We start from the raw sequence: 18,484 nt of genomic DNA on the forward strand, positions 1-18,484 counted from the left end.
ATTCTATGAAATGAGATTTTTACATGCTGAAAAAAGTTCAAGTAATTATTCAAGTATGCCCTTAATTTCAAGTAACAGTAGTGTTCCTGAAGTAACTTAAAGTGTATATAGAATACTTATATATGGGGATTGGAACTAATTAGGTCCTTTCCAGCCCAAGCCATTCTGTCATTTGATGATATAAATAGATGCAAACTAAGTATGTATTTGGTTTAATGGGTTTTGGTTTTGTTTCTTGTGCTTCTACGAAGCATTTTCTTTTATTGAATACTGTGTAGTGGGTAAAAATAGCTATATCTTATAAGAATTGAACTGCTGTTATCTAGTAGAGCTGAGAAAATGAAAAAGTTGTAAAGTTATTTTTGTTTAAACTCTGCCTGTTGTGGAATAGGTAGGAGAAAATGGATTTATCCATCAAATTCCTACTATTTTAGGCAAAGGTTAATTTCAGTGAGTGTTCCATGAGTGCCAAGCTGCAAGCATTGACTTAAAGGAAAATCCCATGTGCATCTGACCTTTCTTCTTTCCCTCCCTTTTTAGAGATGTTAGGTGTTGTGCCTACTAGTTGTTAGTCTCTTAAGGTTTTCTATTAAAATGATCCTTCTGGTAGCTTTTCATACAAAACAGGGTTTCTGCTATAGTCTAAAATAAATGAAAGTGTGAATAGATTGAGATTTGAAGCTCAGAACTGACCTGGCATTTGAAACTAGCATGTGTTAAGAGGCTTATGTGAAATATGGAGACCAGTAAATCTGGTACTTGGATGTATTAATACTTGGACCTCAAGCTTTTTCTTCTCTAGTTTGACTCATGAGTTGAGGTGTATTTGGTCCATTGTTGTACCAATTTTAATGTAGGTCAAAGCAGGGCACTGGCTGAAATTGCTTTGCTTAATGAGGAAATGGTACATAAAACTTTTTAATAGTTACAACTGTAAAGTGATAACAGTGGGCTACAATTTATAAGCAGTTTCAACCTTTAAAATGATTTATTTTCACATAAAAACTTTAGTTATTTTATGCAAAAATTACTAATGTTGTAGAGTTGGTAGTGTGCAGTGCATAATTTTTCCTGATTGCACAAGGTGAAGTCAATGCTTAGAGTATGCTGAAATTACCTATTTATATATGAAAACTGATGCATGTTGTCCTTCTTTTAGATGATGCGCTGGAAGATTTAAAATCTCAAAAGAAAAAAATAGTAAGTAAACCATCAAGAAAAGCTAGTTGTTATGGTCCCCTAACGGTTTTGCACCTCTGCTAGTTGAGTTTCATTGTAATACACAGATGAATAGCAGAGGGAGGAAGGTAAAACTATTACCATTCCACTGTTTTCATACATTTTCTAGTACTGTACATGGTTTTCCTTACACCAAAATTGCAAAGGCTTGCTTGTGTATCAGTATAAATTGTCTCCTTTCAGTTTCAGTGTTGCTAGGCCTATGTAAAGTGATTTCTGTTTTGTCAGAAAATGGGGATGTATACTTTGGCCTACACATTGGTGACTACTTTTACTTCAGGATTGTAAAAAGCATTAGCTGTTGCACCGATGTAAACACAGAGCACATTTAGACCCTTAATAGTTACTTTGTCAATTAATGTCTTGTTTCTATGTAGCAGAAAGGACTTTGTTCTAACTGGATTCTTTTTCATCAAGTAACAGATTATTGTTTATATCTTAAAAGCATCACTACTGCCCATACTCCTCCATTTTATTTTTGTACTACATATTTCTTCAATTCCTTTCATCGACAAAATTTCTTTTTACAGTCCTATCAGTTGTCTTGAGGTCTTATTTTGTGAGTTGTGTGGATAAGTTAACAGTATAATAAATTGGTGTATGCTACATATTTGCTTCAACTGGATCAGAGTTTAATCTCAGTAAAGCAAAATAAGGATGAAGATTGCAAGTCTTGGATATCTTGCACTCTTCAAGAAGTTTGCAGCACTGAAAGCTGTTTCCTTTCTATTTAATCACTTCATAAGGAAGCTCCTTGTTTACTTACGTTTTTGGCTTTGTCTCCTGCGTTGCGGTGCAAAATTTAAAAAAAACACCACCACCAAACCAGGAAAAGACCCCAACCAAATCACCCTGCCCTGGGTAACCAAACAGCCCCTCCTCCCCCCAAATCCTCCAAAAGTTGTATTACAAGACTCTGCTGTTAATGAGCTTCCCAAAGTGTTCACCTCAGGATCTCTGGATTTTGCCACGATAGCTAAATTAATAGAAAACCCCCAACAAAACTATTAGAAAAGAGTCAGGTAAGACTGGTATTACATGGCGATTCCAGAGGAAAGAGATTTCACTAATCTTTCACTCTTTTTTTTTTTTTAATCACTTTTGAAATGGAGTTGTAAAAATGATAACCTGTAACCTGGTTACGTCCTTGTGCTTTGATAAAAGAGGGTTACTAATGTTTATATCTGCTAATCTTTGTATTAAGGAATCTCTTACATTGAAGTGTTCTTTGGTTTGAGAGGTGATTAAAAAGGAGAGGAAGAAATTTTCTGAGAATAATTAGTTTGAATATTTTTAGTTTTATTAACTAAAACTCGTTTAGTTGTTGGGTAGCTTTGGAGGCAGAGCTCTTGGAACAGAAAAAGCACAATGGAGAACAAAGCAGCTTTTGGGGTCTTACATGTAAAGCCTTCATTTCAGTTTATTTTTCTGTAGTCATGAGAATCATGATGTTCTAGAAGAACGTGAATGCTGAACTTTTGTGAGAAGCACTATTTTCTGTAAAAGACATGGAATAAAAGATTAGCCAGAGAAACTGGCTTATGAAAGGGAGGCTTTTACTTTGGGAATTGATGCTTCTGAAATGAGATGTAAATGTGTATTTTCCATACGAAACACCCCCACCCCCCACCTCTCCCTATTGTAGAAGAACAGGTAGTAGTTAACTGCATGAATACTTTGTGAATAATATAGAAATCATAACACAACTATGGAGAGTCTAAACCTGGAAATATAAATTACCATTAGTATATATGCATGTCAAGCTCTAATCGTTAAAGACAAACTTCTAAATAGGATTAGTAAAACAGAGTTCTGGGAAGCCCAATAATCTATAACTGAGTTATTTTTCAATCTGAGGGGAATAAAAAGTCCATGATTACCTCCTGATCTTGTGGGTGCCTGGTTCCTAGCAAGGAACCAGAAACAGAAGACTTATTGCATCCTCTTGAATCAGCGCGATGTTGGTATTTTTTACTCGGAAGACTGACTCAGGAGTTCCATCATAATTTAAAGGTATTCAATCAACCATTAAAATTAGATCATCATACATGAAACCTAGCATGTTTAAATGAGCTGTAAGTAGATGCAGGTAATGAGACAGAATATAATTTGTATTTTAGATTAAAAAAAAAAATAATCCAAGCTGTATTCTGTAATAATTTGGGTTTGATAATGTTTGGATTTGGTTTTCTGGATTATCTTCCTTAGGTCTGTTTTTAGCTATGAGTAACTGTAGTAACATCTACTTTTTAATAAAACAAAAACCTTTATCGAGTAGAGTAATGGGAGGGAAGAGGATTTTTTTCTCCTGTTGGATTTGAATGTGCTACTGGGTTTGAAAATAGGATTAGTTAAGGTATTTGTGATGTGATCCTTAAAGTACATGGAATAAGTAAATTATGTATTTCCTTTTTATTTGTAATGCAAAGTGTTGTCTGGGCACTTTCAGCCTGCCATAACAGCTGTGTTTTTTTACTCTGTTATAGCTCAGCTACTCAATTCCTAGAAAAGTTTTATGTTGAAGCCCATTGTCCTTTGAAAAATGCTACAATACTTGTGCTGTAGAGGCATGTGGTTCACCTTCCCTAGTGACATTACTGAGATGCTGATGAGTACTTACAGTAGAGTGAGTTCCTCATCTACTATGCAAAATGGCCCGGTGGCTCTGCAGTGAACTGCTCAATAGAACTTCAGTTCTATTCAAAAGGCTTAGTCTTCGGTGGCGTAATCCTGTGGGTATTCATGTGGGTTTAAAAACCTGTCAAACACAAATACAGATAATTCATCTGGAATTGCCTGTTAATACTGTATTTCTACTCAAAGTTTGTGTAATACTTATTTTCCACAGAAGTGACAATGCTACTTTTTTCCTATTGAATTCATGAAACACATGTTTAATGTTTCATTATGGATTGGGGGTAGGGATTAAGTTCATTAGCTATAATTAAAGCACTACTTCAAGGTACAACTTCTCTTTCCTTCTTTGATTGTAAGGGATGCTGTGGTTGAGTTCATGATTGTGTAGCTCTAATTTTGGTCTTGGATTTCTCTGTTAATGAGGATGTCGGCTCTTAAGCCTCAATGTATATAGCTGAGCAAGTTCAGAGAGTTAAGCATATTAAAGAAAAGGCGCAGGACATGTGTTAAGCTGCTACAAGTGGGAATTAGTGGAGACTTTACCTTGAGCAGCAGGCTTGATGGGATAATTCTTAGCCTGAGAACAGAGTTGTGAAGATAGAATTGTAATTAGTTTGCTAATGTTAGAATTAAACTTTATGAAGTTTCCTCAGCTATTCTGTTACAGTAGGCTGAATATACTACTAGACTTCCTAGACATTTCAAGTAAGATATAGAAAGTTCAATCTAATAATTTTCCAAGGAAAAAAGTGATTTCCTGGCTTCCTTGGAGTTCTAATAATAATGGGGGGGGGGGGGGGGGGGAACCACAGCAGTATATTAATTTTATTTAAAATAACTGATGCCTAAAACTTTAATACCTTCAGTCTTCCAGGCATAGGAAATTGTAGAATTTTTTTTTATAACCTTCAGTATGTGACATAAACTCTGTAAGAAGCTGCTGTCTGTATAAACCTACTCTTATCTCCCTAGTATGTGGTAGAGTACTGCAAATGTGCAGTTGGAATCTCAAAATCTGATTAATGATATTTACTGATGAATGATCAAATGAGGTATTTCTTTCAGTGTTCTTGCAAAAGAGTTACTTTGGTTTACTATTTACATGGATGTATTCATAATCCAGCCACTTTATTATTGTGGTTTAAATAATTTTCCTATTTTAAGGAAAATTTTACTGTGTACTGATACTTTGCATGGTAGACAGAAATCAATCTTGTACCTTTGTGTGAATGTAAAGAAATACCTCTCCGTAGTTGGGTTTGACATACCAAGTAATTCAGTTTAAGAACTCATGTGGTAGTATGTCGAATAAGTAGTTTGCACGGTGCCAGTACTGCAGGCTTCCAGTTGCTAAATTGCATTTACAAGTAGCTTAAAATACATTACTTGTATTACTTTTCAATAGGCAACTGATGTCATTGCCCAGGAATACTGTTTGGTTGCCAGTTGGAAAGGAGGCTGTTCATTCAATTACTCAGGAAAATGTGGTGTATGACCATGCTCCTTTATGAAGATGTGGTTAATTCCATGAAATAAGTTTGAAAAAATCCATAATTAGGCTCATATTAATTTTCAGAGACTTCACTGGTTGCTCAGCATTTGAGCTTGATAATAGTACACTGTGAATTAGTCCATGACAGAAATTAGAAAATATTTATGCAGGAAAAGTTTTCAATCTCAGAGTGGTGTATTACGGAAAAACGAGCAAGAGGTGTCAAGCAATTTGCTGTGTTAGCAAGCTGGTGCTCAGCACTAGTTAACCTTTCCAAAGTTGTGCTTCAGGATGGTGAATAATCCACAAGTCAGTATGTTGACTTGCATTTATAAAGATGCTTGCTGTGGCAGTACCCAAGCCAGCTTGCTCTGCTATGAAGATGTAGAGGTGATACTGAAAAACTTTACACAGGCCCTTACTTGCTTCTGCTAATAATACTAATTTACTCAGAATAAGTAAAATTTGACCCATTTGATTCCTTATTTGGTATTGGTAGACAAATTTCAATTGATGTTAAGAAAATTATATTGTAGAAATGAAAGCATGAAAACTGTGTGTGCTTATGGAAGTCTTGATAATTTCTGTACATTTTAAAGAAACCTGCAAAGAGTCAATTGTGATACTCAATTCTTGGTCAGATCCAGCTTTACTAAAATTGCAAAGCTATATAAGACTTCAAAAATATGAGAACTTGCTGAATTATCCAATATCTAATATCCAATTATCCAATAACTGTGTTGAACAACTTCAACATCTGAATCTTGCACTGAGAGCTATTTTTTTTCCATTTCAAAATAATGTTACTGTCTTTGCAAAACTTAGATCCACAAATAACTGCCATCTAATACTACGGTGGAAAGAAGTGTGTTAGATAAGGAAAGTGTCAAGGAATGGTGGAGCATTCTATTTTTTCTCTTCCTAAAGGTCACTTTATTCTGCAGAAGGTTATGCCTCATTTTTCTGTGTGGCTACAAAGACAATTGCATGTGTTATGATTGCTGATGTAGATTGACTTCTAAACACTTTTTTTAAGTTTTGATTTGTGGCCCAGATACTGACTCTGACTGTTAATATTTCCACACTTGGCAGCTTCACCTCACTAACTCTAACCTTTTATATAAAGTTCTGTCTTATTGCTTATAAAAGTGAAAATCATAAATACTTCAATTTTCTTATTGGACCCTTAATTCTGATGTTACTTCACTGTTTGGTGTTTGTTTTACAAAGTTAGTGGGTTAACGCTGAAGTCCTGCTGAAATACAAGCTTAGGAAATTGATTTTTCACTTTTTTTCTTTACTCCCTTTTGTTTTAACAGTCCTTAATTAACAGCCTGGGTAGTATTCCTTACCTCAAATCTCTGGTAACGTAGGAGTGAGTTTTAAGTGGATACTGTGTATCCATTAAATTGAGTGAATTTTATTTAGCTTCTGAGGTCTGTCTAAAGGTAAAACCCCTACAAGGTCTAATATGCAGAATGGCTAAAATTGTAGCTTCTCACCAGCTAAATAATAGCATAAAAGTCATGTTAGCCTGCCCCATTTGTTATTTTAGCAATGATAAATGAGTTTGAGAGTACTTAATTTTTTGACCATTGACCTTTCAATTTTGCAGTTCATGCCAACAGCAAACTTAAAAACAAACAAACCCCCCACTTCTAGCTGAGCATAGCCATTAGTCAGCATCTCTAGGAGAAAAGGTCTGCTTAAGATACTGTAAAATGCATGATAATTTCTGTACCTATTAGCTATTTGTCATAACTTCAACTGTCTCCATTTTAAAGTTAAGCTTCTTCTGATATTGGTTGTTAACCACTGAAATGATACTTTACTAGTGATTACTTTTTTAATTAAGCCCATGTATTAGCAATAAAGCCACTTGAGCGCATTGTAAATAAAATGCTGTAATTATGAAGTGCTTTAATTATGCTCCCTAAAGTATGCATAGTTCTCAGCAATTTTTAAAAAATTCTTAACATGTTCCCCCTGCCTTTTTTTCTGAAACGCGCTTTCAATCACTGTAAAGATGGAGATCCAGTCTTTAAAGTAATTTGAGCAAATTCCATGGCTGCTCTCTAGTTAGTGAGTCTTCACAGCATTTGCAGCAAGCTAATTGCTTCTGCTAATAAATAATCTAAAATCGATGCTGACAGCAGTTAATTGGCATAGAGACTTTATTCTGTAAAGCACTTGGCTAACGACCTTCCTTAAATTAATAGCATTAAGTGCTATGAGGAAATAAATCTAAGGAATTGCCTGTCATTCTCTTGTCATGTCTAATAACTTCCAATAATGATGGCTGATAGATTTTTGCACATTCCATTATTGAAGTTGGGGCATGTAATTATTCTCCTCATTATATGTAAACAATTAGCAATATTTGGTGTTTCCTTGCAATAAAGCTGTTAGATACAAGTAGCCCATTAGAGTTTAGAAACTTATTTCTGGAAGCAAGATTTTATTTCCACTGAGTACAGGAAATCCTCTAGTATCTGAACACACTACTGGTTCAACGGACAGAGCTTCACTGTTTTGGTAACGTTAGTAAGTTGTTTGTAAATGAGAGGATGTGAGGCAAAGTACTCTAAAGAATTACGTTTTAATGTTTGGAACCTTTCGTTTCTAGCTTGAGGAAGTAATGGAGAAGGAAACATACAAGACTGCTAAATTAATCCTTGAAAGGTTTGATCCAGAATCAAGAGCAAAGGTAAGAACTGGGATTGATACTGACTTAATATGAGAGATACTATGGAGCCAAACATTCAGATAATGTTATTTATAATTAATTGGCAGGAGGCTGAACTGCCATCTGCTGGAACATCTGCAACCTCAAGACCTGGACAAGGTAATAGCCCTGTAAAATGCCTGCTCTTTACCTTAGATTCTCATCTTCCATAGCAATTTCCACTCTAGAATTCTCTTTATGGCAAAAGTTGTAGATCAGTTGCCCTTTATTTAGGGTTAATACTGTTTATTAGAACTATGTCCATTATTGTTCTGCATTTTTCAGGTAAGGGATCTATTACTAAAGGCTGCTGCTCTTTGAGACAGTAGGATCTTTCCTGCAGCTTGATGGTAAAGCAGAAGGGAAAATTAATTTACTGTGGCATACTTGCAACTTTTACAGGATGCTAAGGTGCTTTCAAATTGTATGTAATGTTTGTTGACTTAGCTTTTCAGTCCTGTTCTGATTCCTGGCTGCTTAGACTTTTTCTCATGCAGTATTTCAACTACTTACATATGGTGGGTGGAGAGATTCTTCAAAACCAGTGCAGACACTTGGTATTTTCTGTGTGCAAAGAAGGGACAGTTCTTTACTATGTTATGCTCCATTTAAAGGTGCCGTTGAATAAAAATAAAAGAGCCCTGACTGCAAAAAAAAAAAAATCCCACCCACCCCCAAAACAACCACAAACAAACTTGCATGTGTGTTAAGGAAGCCTTGTTTCTAGGTTGCACACACAGGTTTTTAAGACTGAAAAGTTCTCTGCTTCTCACTCTCCCTTGTATAATGCCTGCATGTTGGCTATGAACAGCAAAAGAAAGATGTTTATGCAGAAAACCCCTACTACCAAGTTTTTCTTGGAATATGTGCTGTAGTTAAACTGGAAATACTAGTATTATTACAGTATAAATGCCGCCTTGTATTATAATACTGAAGATACCTACAAAGATCTGTCTCAAAAGGAGTAATTTGTTGTTACAACCATCACAGACCTGTAGGGGATAGGTGCTCAAAATAAACTGCAGGATTTGATGTGCATGATTTTCCATAAAAACCCCTAGATTGTTTCAGAGCATATGTTAGAATTATGAGTTTTGAGTCTTATTCTTGTAACTAATTTTTCATTTGGCCCTTTCTTTTTGCTCTTGGAGTGCTAGTTTTGATGGGCATAGAACATCTGGATATTACTAACAAACGCATTTAAGCTGCATGGTGAAATCCACTGTTCTCTTCTTGCTGAGCTTCAAATTGTCATGATGTGTAAAAGTTGTTGCTGGAGAGTTTGCCCAGACTATCTGTATAGGGTACTTTATTTAAGGATAGCTATAAACTAGTATTGTGGACCTGGTGGAAGGCATCTTTCAGTTTAGTTTCATTTAGAAGAATGCTATGCGCTGCTCTCTGAGACTGTGTGGTAGTGTGAATCAGAGACCTCTAAGTGGGGACAATTCAGAAAATGTTATGCACTGAGTGAAACATTAAGCAGCCTATCCTGAATGAAAGTGCAGTTTGACCTGATGAAAAATGATCTTTTAAAGTTTGTGGTTTACAGCTTGATTTGAGGATCTTAAGGGTTCTTTCCAACCTAAGTGATTCTGTAATTCTGTATTTTCTTTGTATATAGCACAACTTCCTTTTTTCCCTTTTTCTGACCTGTTTTCTAAAACATTGAATTTAGAATTGATGCTGCTTTTTGTCCATGTAAAAGTGGCTATTTAGACTACTGTATTTTGTGGACACATTACAGTTCAGGAGGGTCATGCTTTGTTTGGCTTTCACTTGTAAAATTGTGGAGGCTCACTTTCTAAACCTGTTCTTGGTGTGTGCAGTAATTATTTCAATTTTTAATTGTCAAAAACTTACCAGGTTATTGCTTTTCATACTAAACATCTGCCCAAAACAAATGCTAGCTTCTCTGCAGTTATAAATTACTATAACTAGATCATGTTTTACTGTGATTGTAGTGTAATTTGGTGTATGCAATATATGGTAGAATTACAGTAATGGGGAATAGTAAAATGCCTGTAAACAAATAGACATTCCTTGATCTTTTCTTCACTCATTTTGGACACACTAACAAGGCAACAGAATTCATCCTGAGCTCTGTAACTGAGCCTTTTTGAAAAGAGGGTAAGTAATGTGTTGGATGGTGTGGCGTATGAGGCACCTGGTATGTTTGTGAACCGACAGCTGAAATGGAAACTTACACATCATACTAATTCATACAAAGATCTAATCAGCATTAAATTGTTGATTCTCAGAAAAGCAACTGGTAGCATTCCAATTTTCATACATATCTTTTCAGCTTTTAGATTTGAAAGAAGTTTTTAAACTGAATTCTAGTTTTAACAGATTGGGATGGATCTTGAGTTTGGATGCATTACTCAGCTAGCTTGTGGAACCTAAGTTAGGGGAACCTGGAACTTTGCAGGAGGTTCATTATTAACATGTTGCATCTCAACATAAGGCAATTTGACAAGTGTATGGATAATATCCAGTTACTGCAGATGAATATTAGGGCTGGTTTTTTGGAAGTGGGCAGCAGGTTTGAAAGGGATTAAAGGAGTTCATGGGCAACAGGGTTCTGACACGGAGGGGAACATTGTAACAAAGGATGAGGAAAAGGCAGAGATACTTAATACCTTCTTTGCCTCAATTTTTACTAGAAGGACAGAACGTCTTCCTGACAGCTGGCCTGCAGAGCTGGCAGAAGGAGCCAGGGAGGTGCACAGTTTCCCTTAGTTCCATGAGGAGGTGGTTGGAACTCTCCTTAGCAGCTTGGATCCCCACAAGTCCATGGGACCAGATGGGATTCATCCTAGGGTGCTGAGAGAGCTGGCAGATGAGCTGGCCAAGCCACTCTCCATAATTTTCCAGCAGTCCTGGCTCACTGGCGAGGTCCCAGAGGACTGGAAGCTGGCCAACGTGGTGCCCATCCATAAGAAGGGCCGGTTGGATGAGCCAGGGAATTACAGGCCTGTCAGCCTGACCTCAGTGCCAGGCAAGATCATGGAACAGGTCATCCTGAGTGCAATAACACAGCACTTAGAGGATGGCCAAGGGATCAGGCCTAGGCAGCATGGATTTAGGAAGGGCAGGTCCTGCCTGACCAACCTGATCTCCTTCTATGATCAGGTGACCCACCTGGTGGATGTGGGGAGGCCTGTGGATGTAGTCTACCTGGCCCTCAGCAAGGCCTTTGACACTGTCCCCCATAGCAAACTGCTGGCCAAACTGTCAGCCTATGGCTTGGACGGGAGCACACTGCGATGGGTTAGGAACTGGCTGGATGGCCGAGCCCAGAGAGTGGTGGTGAATGGTGCCACATCCAGCTGGCAGCCAGTCACTAGTGGTGTGCCCCAAGGATCAGTGCTGGGCCCTGTGCTCTTTAACATCTTTATTGATGATCTGGATGAGGGCATTGAGTCCATCATCAGTAAATTTGCTGATGACACCAAGCTGGGGGCAAGAGTTGATCTGCTGGAGGGTAGAGAGGCTCTGCAGAGGGACCTCGACAGGCTGGACAGATGGGCAGAGTCCAACGGCATGAGATTGAACACATCCAAGTGCCGGGTTCTGCACATTGGCCACAACAACCCCATGCAGAGCTACAGGCTGGGGTCAGTGGCTGAAGAGCAGCCAGGTGGAGAGGGACCTGGGGGTACTGGTCGGTGGTAGGCTGAACATGAGCCTGCAGTGTGCCCAGGCAGCCAAGAGGGCCAATGGCATCCTGGCCTGCATCAGGAACAGTGTGGCCAGCAGGAGCAGGGAGGTCATTCTGCCCCTGTATACTGCACTGGTTAGGCCACACCTCGAGTCCTGTGTCCATTCTGGGCCCCTCAGTTTAGGAAGGGTGTTGACTTGCTGGAATGAGTCCAGAGAAGAGCAACAAAGTTGGTGAGGGGTTTGGAACACAAGCCCTATGAGGAAAGACTGAGGGAGCTGGGGTTGCTCAGCCTGGAGAAGAGGAGACTCAGGGGTGACCTTATCACTCTCTACAACTATCTGAAGGGAGGTTGTAGACAGGCTGATGATGGTCTCTTCTCCCAGGCACCCAGTACCAGAACAAGAGGACACAGTCTCAGGCTGCGCCAGGGGAGGTTCAAGTTGGATGTTAGGAAAAAGTTCTATACAGAAAGAGTGATTGCGCTATGGAATGGGCTGCCCAGGGAGGTGGTGGAGTTGCCGTCATTGAAGGTGTTCAGGAGGAGACTTGATGGGGTACTTGGTGCCATGGGTTAGCTGTTTGGGTGGGTTGGATTGGTTGATGGGTTGGACACGATGATCTTGAAGGTCTCTTCCAACCTGGTTTGGTTTATTCTAATAAAGTTTATTCTAATATGTGATACTAAAATGATTACACAGGGCTGTACTCAGCAACATTCATGACAATATGTTTATGGATCCTAGGGATGGTATCAAAGACTTAGGCAACAGAAATAATTCAGGTTTGTGTGCTGTCTTTAAAATACAATTATTCTAAAAGATGGAACATGGGGATAGATGGGCTGTTGGTCTCACTGAGGAGAACATTTCTCATTTTCTTATATTGTAAGTTCTGATAACCTCTCTTACTTGGAGATCAGAAAAGTGGTGGCAATTTCTATTAAGTATAAGGATAGAATGAAAGCCAAATGAACTTCTAAGTGGAAGAGAAGCAAAGGGAAGTCTTGTCAATAATCCAATGCCATTTTGTGGAAACTAGAAATGACTCTTGCATTCTTGCCTTTATAATGTACTCCAGTAGTTTTAGTCTCATGCCTCTTAGTTATACTAACTGTATAATACTTGTGTTCAGTATCATTGTAGGTACAAATTGAATTAGCAGTAGTGCTATTAAAGTGGTGGTAACTTACTAAAAATGAAAGCCTTTTTAAAGGAGATTTGCCAAAAAAAAAGACCCTTGAGAAAGAACAGATAAGAGCAGATTGCTTAGGAATAGTGTGTTATGGGATCAGAATTAATGTGAGTATATCCATGACATACCAGAACAGACTGAGAACTGTTAAGCAACCAAAATTGATATGCTTAAACCACGTGAAATAGGAAGACAGCCTTCAAAGTTAGAAGTAACACCCACATGTAGAAATTAGTCATGATCATTTATATTTTTATATGTAAAACTAATAAAGCATGCTACATAATAAGAAAGAATGAAGAAAATCTTAGCAGTGGATAAAAATATTTCAAGTTATCTTGGAAAAAGTGGAATTAGGCTTTTTGAAGATCTGCGGAGCTGAGAAGAGTTGAAAAATTGAATACCTTTTAGCTTGGTGTTGGTACATGAGTGGGAAAACACAAACTGGGTAAATCATGCACAGGATCAATATAATTTGTGGACATGGAGAGGATGCTGCAATTATTCTAGTGTAGTTAAGACTTTAAAATTTGCTACTAAAGTCTCATAAAAAGCTGAGAACTGTCAGTGGTGAGGTTCATCATAAATGAATTCTTGATTAAAATAAAACTTTCAACATAGGAGCAGTTTTCAAAATAGAAACTAGTTAGCAAAGAAACCTTAATAGAATTTCTTCAGCTCTTACCAGTTAATCCTGGTTTTGAGATTCTGAAGAGTTTAAACAGGAGATGAACTTGCTAAACTTAGATGATAAAAATTGTGTGAAGTAATTCAGTCATGTACATGAAGGTGTGGTAGAGGAAAACTTGTAATCTGTTCTGTCCTGTAGGAAACCAAACTAGGTGGATTTTCAGCGAGTCTTCCTAAAGGGTGACACAGGCTGTGTATATTGCAGTTTCATGACACATGAGATTGGTGATTTTTTTTCCAAAACAACTTTTATATTTAACCTAGTACTTCAGTGATAGCTACTATTTCTTAGCTAGTGTAGCCTGGTGTTGTCACACTGCCTGCCTCCTCTGCAGCCCATAGAGAAGCTTAGTGTGGTAGTATTATACTTCCTGGGACAGGGATCATTCTTTCTGACTTCGTCACACTCATCTCCCCCTGGCCAGTTGCCAGTGGACCTATAAACTGCCTTCTAAGGTTTTAAACTTTTCCAGCCTAATGCAAAGTCAGCAGGTAAAATCCCTGAGTTTCAAGATGAGAGATTTTGAAGTCCATTTCAAATGTTGAATTCCATTTGTTGTGAAGAAAGAGAAACAAGGTTTTTTTAAACTAATGTGGGTGCTAGACAGGAAGTGTGTAGGTATAGCCATTCTTGGGAGTGTATCTTCTGGGACTAAACTATAACTTGTTAACAATATTAATGACTGCAGCCCTAAAGTAAGGCTTACATTTCAATTTGATTTTTTGCAATAGTGTATTTCAAAGGCTCCCTAGAGGTGATTAGGTAGAGATAGGATGGGAAATAGGTGATACTAACTGCTGTTCATGAGCAGTGTTCCTGTCTTCTTTCACAGAACAAACTTGTAGAAATAAAATGGAACTTTGGGTTTGCATTAATAAAAAAAACATATCTAGACCATAATGTATTACTGAGATGATACTCTCATTTGTTATTGATAACTGGCATCAGATGAGAACAACTGAGGAAACCTACCAAGTTTGTTGTAATAGCTATTTAATAATAACAACTCTGATAGTGGAGTGAGACGAATTAAAGGTTAAGAATATGTTCCAGCAGAGTCTATTGCTTTGTGGCTTGTTGGTAGGGTTGCTGAAAAAAGTACATGAAACTAAATAATCTGAATGAAGCATTACATTTTCTTTTGGCTTTAGAATAGTATCATTTATCCAATCAGAAAAATCTTTAACTCTGAACAGTTAGCCTGGATATTTTAAACATTGAATGGTTTTTGGTCTTACGGCAAGCTAAATACTTGGAAGCATGATTAAAGCATTGAGTAAAAACAGTAGTCAGTTCTGTCTGTACATTGTGGTTTGACTCTAGCTGTTTATATCTCCCAACATTCCACGTTAGCAAAGTTGTAAGGTAGGAATCCAGTTTTCTTGTATAAGAATTTTGCCCTGAGTATTTAACAATCAATTGTTCCTGCTATTAAAATACAGTAGTCTGAGTTTTCTTTCTGGCATGCTGAGCTAGGCAGCTGGTGATCTTTAGTTGACCTTTAGGTGACCTTTCTGGTTTTGTTTATCTACTATTTGCAGCTTGGAATGATGCTATTAATGTACTTTTAATAATCTTATGCTTATAATGCTAGATGTTAAATTCAGTATGCACATGTTCTTGTCAGAAATCCGTCAGAGGACCACTGGTCAAAGAAATGCTTCTACCCCTCAGACTGCAACTCCTAAACAAGGCTCTCCAAAATCACTGGTTCCAGCATCTCCCAATCAGCAGAGAGAGACATCAGCTGTGAGTGGAACCCCAGAAAGAACTGTTGTGCCATCCTTGCAGTCAAATGTTTTACCAAGGCGCCATGGATCTCCTGCTACTCCAGTGCCTGGAATGGGTAAACAGAGCACTTAAAGTTGTTTACAGTTGATATTGTTTTCTCTGGTTACCAATAAAATAGGCCATTTTCAGACAGTATGGAAATGGCATTTCATTTGGAAATAGCAGAGCAGTTATCTGATTAAGCAGGAGTTCCATATTCAATTAGCCATAACTCTTTACAGCTGGCACCTTTTGATGCTGAAACCTATTGCTTGAGTTCATTTAACTGTTATGGCTTCTTTGTTTAAATGGCAATAAAACTTTGCAGTATTCTGTAGTCAACAATACAGCATACCTTTTTATGCTCTTAGTTTAGAAGAGCTGTACACTTACATAAATCAGGTACAGAGGAGAATGCTTTCAGAATACATTCATGTTTCTCACTAAACCCTGCACATATTTTTTAACATGCATCTTGACATTTATTTAAATTTTTAGTCTTGGAGTTATAGTCATGCAATCTATATGCATAGATTGAAGTGTAAAATACCAGATACACCAGAAAAGTTGTCTGTGTCATAGCTGAGTTCTAAAATCACACTGTTATTCTGGTACAAAAGTTGACCAACAGGTTGAAATCTGGTAGAAATGAGTGTTCTTTAAAATTCAGTTCCATATCCTGAAAATGCTTTTCCTTTGGTTTTTCACTTGGTGATCGGATGGGATGGACTTTATTGAATAGAATATGACCTAAATTCCATAAGAGGAATGGCAAAATTTGAGAGTTTGGGTAGGAGGCATTGTTCTCCTCATGGGTGGTAGAGCTATGCATGGGTTAGTGCCAGGTCGTTCACTTGTTGTGGGATGTCTAGTGTTGGATCACAAGGCAAGAAGGGAGATGAAATGCTGCCTTGAAAACAGGTGGTCTGCAACTTGCGAGCAACCTTATGAGCAGCACTAATACAGAGTAGTTCTCTAACCTTTTTCTCTGATTTTTAACTTTGAGTCATAAAAATTTCATGTCCCAGCTTGATAACTTCCATGATACAATTTGAACATAGGACTATACATAATATATTGACACCTAGTCCTCTTACGTCTTTTGCAGCTAAATGTTAAAATGCTTGTTTGTATTGTTTAGTGTAGTGGAAGAAACTTGTCATGAGAAGCTGTGATCTCTCATTTCTGTGCAGAGCCCATTGGGCCTTATTTTTTGTTAGTAATTGTTTATCTGTATTAGGAAAGTACCAAATTTGGTTTTGTCCCTGAAGTGAACTGTAAAGGCAAGTTATTAGTAAGTCTTGATTATCTTGAAGTACCAGAAATCAGCTCTTTGCACCAGGAAATTGGTCATTTGGTTATAAACCACTTTTACTGAAACCTGCTTACTGAAAATTCCTTAATGAGTTTAAAATGGCATTCTCCTTCTCATTTAAAAGGCTGACTCTCTAATAAAATGTTAGCTATCTAATAGTTTTATTCTTAGGGGAAAATTGAGGCACATTGAATGAGCTGGATGAAATTCAGTCTTTACTGCATAAATGGTATACAGGAAAAAGGAGAAAAATTGAATGCACTTGTTTGAAAGAATAGTTGCCAAGTCTGTTAACTTAAATATTTAATATTTTTGTGATAATGCTTTCTAGGCACTACTTCCTCCCCCCGCCACTAATAACTGGTCTTTTGACCAAATGTACTGTTTTGTTGTAGATAGCGGTAGAAGGTGCTGCAATTGTCTGTGGAAGCCGTGTTTTCTCTTGTATTTCTCCAAACCTTTCAGCCATATAAAGTTTCAGTTGTGTAGCTGTAGTGAAAAGTACGTAAATTCAGTATCTATAAGAGTAATGTTGCATCTCAGTTTATGCATGGCTTGCAACAAATATGAATAGCCTTAATTATCTCTACTTTAGAGAAGATTAATAATTCATTTTCATTATACTGTATTTCGTAGAGGAGAATCAATTTAACATGTATTACCACAGAGCTCCCATATGTTTGAAAATTAATAACCAGCAGGTAGTTGAGAGTTTGCCAAGCTTTGCAGAAATGACCAGTCTTTGTACAATGATTGCTTTTGATGTTTATATTAATTACTGGTGTCCATAACAGCATGAGAACTAAGATGGTTGGTTTGAGTTATTAGTAGGCAAGTAATTGAAGTTGTTCTTGGAGTGTGTTGTGATGTTTCATTCTAGGTAACTTTAATTTTTACTTTGTTTATTAATTCTAGAAACTTTTCATATACTGCTGGTACACAGGTCCTGTGAAAATTTGCACCAGTCTTTACTTTGTCAGATGTGTAATCATTTTTATGTAATGGAAGTTTTGAGTCTTTCCTCTTTTTTGAAGCTTTAGGAAATGCATTTTACCTAAATGCTTATCCGGGTAGCTTTTTCAGAATCTGTATAAAGTATTAGGTCCAGTTGATGTTGCATCAAGTCTGTTCTTTCTTGCTGCTGTGAGGGTTTTCTTTGTCTGGGTTCATGCTTGCTGGCAGAATAGAGGAGTAAGCCGGGAATGTATTCACTGATGGATATCTCCTGAATTCAGCTCACTTGTGAAAATGAGGGCTATTTTAAAAATGTGTTGAGCGTGAAACTTTGGTGCTTATTGAAGGGTTGTAAATTGAAGTATTTTTCTGATCGAATTTTGTGCTTGTAAAGACTAGGACGGTCCATTTAGGTCTATTACATAGTATTGATGAGAGGTGTTTTGAGAGCCTCTATGTTAGAAATATTGCAGCCTTAATGGCAAGATTAGTCTTGTTCTATGTGTAATATTTTGAGAGCACTGCTGAAAATCTTTTATTCCAGCAATGTTTCTCATGTTTGCCATAGAGAATGGGAGGTTAGCTGAACATTAGCATTGAGGTTGTTTACCACAGTGTAGCATGTTTTGCTGTGAGTTACTCTCCTTTGTTGTTCCAGTCTGTGAAGGTTAAAAGGTCCAAAGCTTGAAATGCTAATTACATTTCATATTTCATGCTCTGTTTAAATTGAAAGCCCATCTTGGATTAGCTTAACAAATAGGAAGACTTGCTATGTTGTCTTTGCTTGTATATACTTTTAAGAT

At 37.3% G+C, this 18,484-nt stretch overlaps 1 protein-coding gene across 7 annotated transcripts in view; it reads left to right on the forward strand.

Moving 5' to 3' along the window:
- Positions 1-18,484, forward strand: part of LNPK (lunapark, ER junction formation factor) — a 48,172-nt gene that overhangs the window by 11,977 nt on the left and 17,711 nt on the right. For all 7 annotated transcript variants that reach the window (XR_010987363.1, XM_068138527.1, XM_068138533.1 and 4 more), the window contains 4 exons: positions 1,160-1,200; positions 7,995-8,075; positions 8,162-8,213; positions 15,270-15,488. Coding sequence is in view for 6 of the 7 variants with exons in the window: in XM_068138527.1 (XP_067994628.1) it covers positions 1,160-1,200; positions 7,995-8,075; positions 8,162-8,213; positions 15,270-15,488 (393 nt within the window). In the remaining variant the exon portion in view is untranslated. The remainder of the gene's footprint in view (positions 1-1,159; positions 1,201-7,994; positions 8,076-8,161; positions 8,214-15,269; positions 15,489-18,484) is intronic.

The sequence above is a fragment of the Melanerpes formicivorus genome, unplaced genomic scaffold (assembly GCF_026170545.1).
Source record: "Melanerpes formicivorus ecotype bairdi unplaced genomic scaffold, bMelFor1.0.p_v2 SCAF_5, whole genome shotgun sequence".
NCBI classification, from domain to species: Eukaryota; Metazoa; Chordata; class Aves; order Piciformes; family Picidae; genus Melanerpes; species Melanerpes formicivorus.